The 2,000-nt window shown below is 45.3% G+C and overlaps 1 protein-coding gene across 1 annotated transcript; it reads right to left on the bottom strand.

Annotated features, from left to right (window-relative positions):
* Positions 1–562: 562 nt before the first annotated feature.
* LOC124699042 (putative glutaredoxin-C14) lies at positions 563–1,148 on the bottom strand. The gene has a single exon (XM_047231415.1). The coding sequence runs from the start codon at positions 1,052–1,054 to the stop codon at positions 740–742; it is 315 nt and encodes a 104-aa protein (XP_047087371.1). The 5' UTR covers positions 1,055–1,148; the 3' UTR covers positions 563–739.
* Positions 1,149–2,000: the final 852 nt, after the last annotated feature.

Genomic DNA, 2,000 nt, shown 5'->3' on the forward strand with positions numbered 1-2,000 from the left:
TATATACACATGAAATAAACGAAACTCGGTTATCCGAGTAGACCTAATTCTACCTGATCTTACATATACAACCTCCATCAACTTCATGATTGTGCAAGTACCATGTCGAAGGTGTGCTGTAGAAAAATCACTTCTATCAGACTCCAGATGTGCCAACTGAGCATTTAATATGATTACTGATTCCCGTTCCCCCTCCCCATCTCTCCGTAGGTAGTGGAAACTTTGTATTTTTCCTGACAACAAAACTTCAAATACACTATGAACGAATTTCACTATCTGCGGAGAACCAACCTAAGGTTGGGTGAGGTTCAAGTTCCAGATTTAACTTATGTGTGTCTTATAAAGGCGGAATATTCATTCAGTGGGAGAACGTTTCCGTCGACAGCGAGGCGCGTGTGGTAACTTCGTCAATTTTAAGATCCGATCCGCCAGCTCAGTCTTCCGGATGTGCTCACAGGGGTAGGATGTACGTCTGTACGTTCATATGTGAATGTCTGCGTTTGTATGTGTTTTTCTCAAAAACAAAATTCACTATCTGTGAAAGAGCTGAATAATAACGACATAAGCAAGCTAAAGTCCATGAGCAGGTAAACAAATCCTTAACAAGAGCACATATATTTTCTAGGCAGTCGGAACAGGATAATAAAAAACCTGGCCTTCTACGTGTCTTCTTTTTTACCTTCTTTTATATAGCACTCTTATTTCATTGCATTGTTGGCATGCAAGCGTTCTTCTTTCACTAGAGCCAGAGAGCGCCGGCGTTCTTAAGCATGGGCACGAGCTCGCCGGCCAGGTGCAGTGCCATGACTTTATTGGTGCCGCCGATGAGGGTGCCGCCGATGAACACCGCCGGCACTATCGGCGCACCGCGGCCGAGCTTCCTGGCCAGCTCTCTCTCCATCTCTCTGCCCCGCTGTTCCTTGTCCAACTCGTACACGGCCACGTTGACGCCTAGGTTGGTGAGGAGGGACGTCACGGAGTGGCACATGCAGCACCTGCTCGACGTGAACACCACTACAGCCCGCTCCGACGCCAGCTTCGTCACTTGGTCCATGAGTATAGATGGTGATCACAAGGTTGCAGCTAGTCTCGTTGTATATCTTTAGCTGAGATTACCTGGAAGAGCTGGGTGGCGTGTTTGTTGCTGTGGTTTGATGCTGCTGGGGTGGCTTGCCTTTTATAGGACACAAGGATTTGCTATTATTTGCCACACACATGAATAAGTAGAAATTAGGTTCTTTAATTCATGGAAGATAGAGAGATTTTGTTCCTTTGTAAAAGAACACATTTTTAATTGAAGTCCACAGCACACGCAAAAGGTTGGATGGTTTTGGATAAGGAAATATGCTGTTGGTCTTCAAGAGGGCCCATGGAACATTGGAATCTTTGCTCGTCAGTTGACCTTTTGCAAAATCTCGTGTGAGAAGATTTCTATACGTTTTGTTTATAAAAATAGCTTATGACCAGGCATGCTGACTTGCATAGATTTTCTTAGCTGTAGAAAAGCATTCATTGGGACTTGCTATATGGGACTGGTCAGACTTAGACGTGCGTATAGTCCAGAAGCAAAACCCGAAACTTGCGCAACTAGAACATGGCAAGCACGTTAATTACAATGTTCTCATGCACTTTACGGAGTGTGATAGTAGTTAGTTTTAACTATCACTGATATATATCTGTCATGCAATGCATGCTACATATTTCTCAAAGTCTAAACTCTCTGAAACATTCCAGTACCTAAGAAACATCTCGTCTACCTTTGCCGTGCCGTCCTTATCAGGAAGTCATATATATCTAGCAGGCCATTGATCTCTGAGGCTCGCGCGATCGATCTTCCACAGCCTAATGTGTCGCCATCCGTTTATGGTTTTCGTGTGTCGACCAACCAGCCGCATCAGATTCAGTACATGTGTGGCCAGTGGACACTAGACAGTGTCGCCAGCCTGCGATCGACACCGCGGTCTGAAGACGATCAACGGCTGCATTACCGGACGCCTGGT

Source organism: Lolium rigidum, chromosome 3, assembly GCF_022539505.1.
Source record: "Lolium rigidum isolate FL_2022 chromosome 3, APGP_CSIRO_Lrig_0.1, whole genome shotgun sequence".
NCBI lineage: Eukaryota > Viridiplantae > Streptophyta > Magnoliopsida > Poales > Poaceae > Lolium > Lolium rigidum.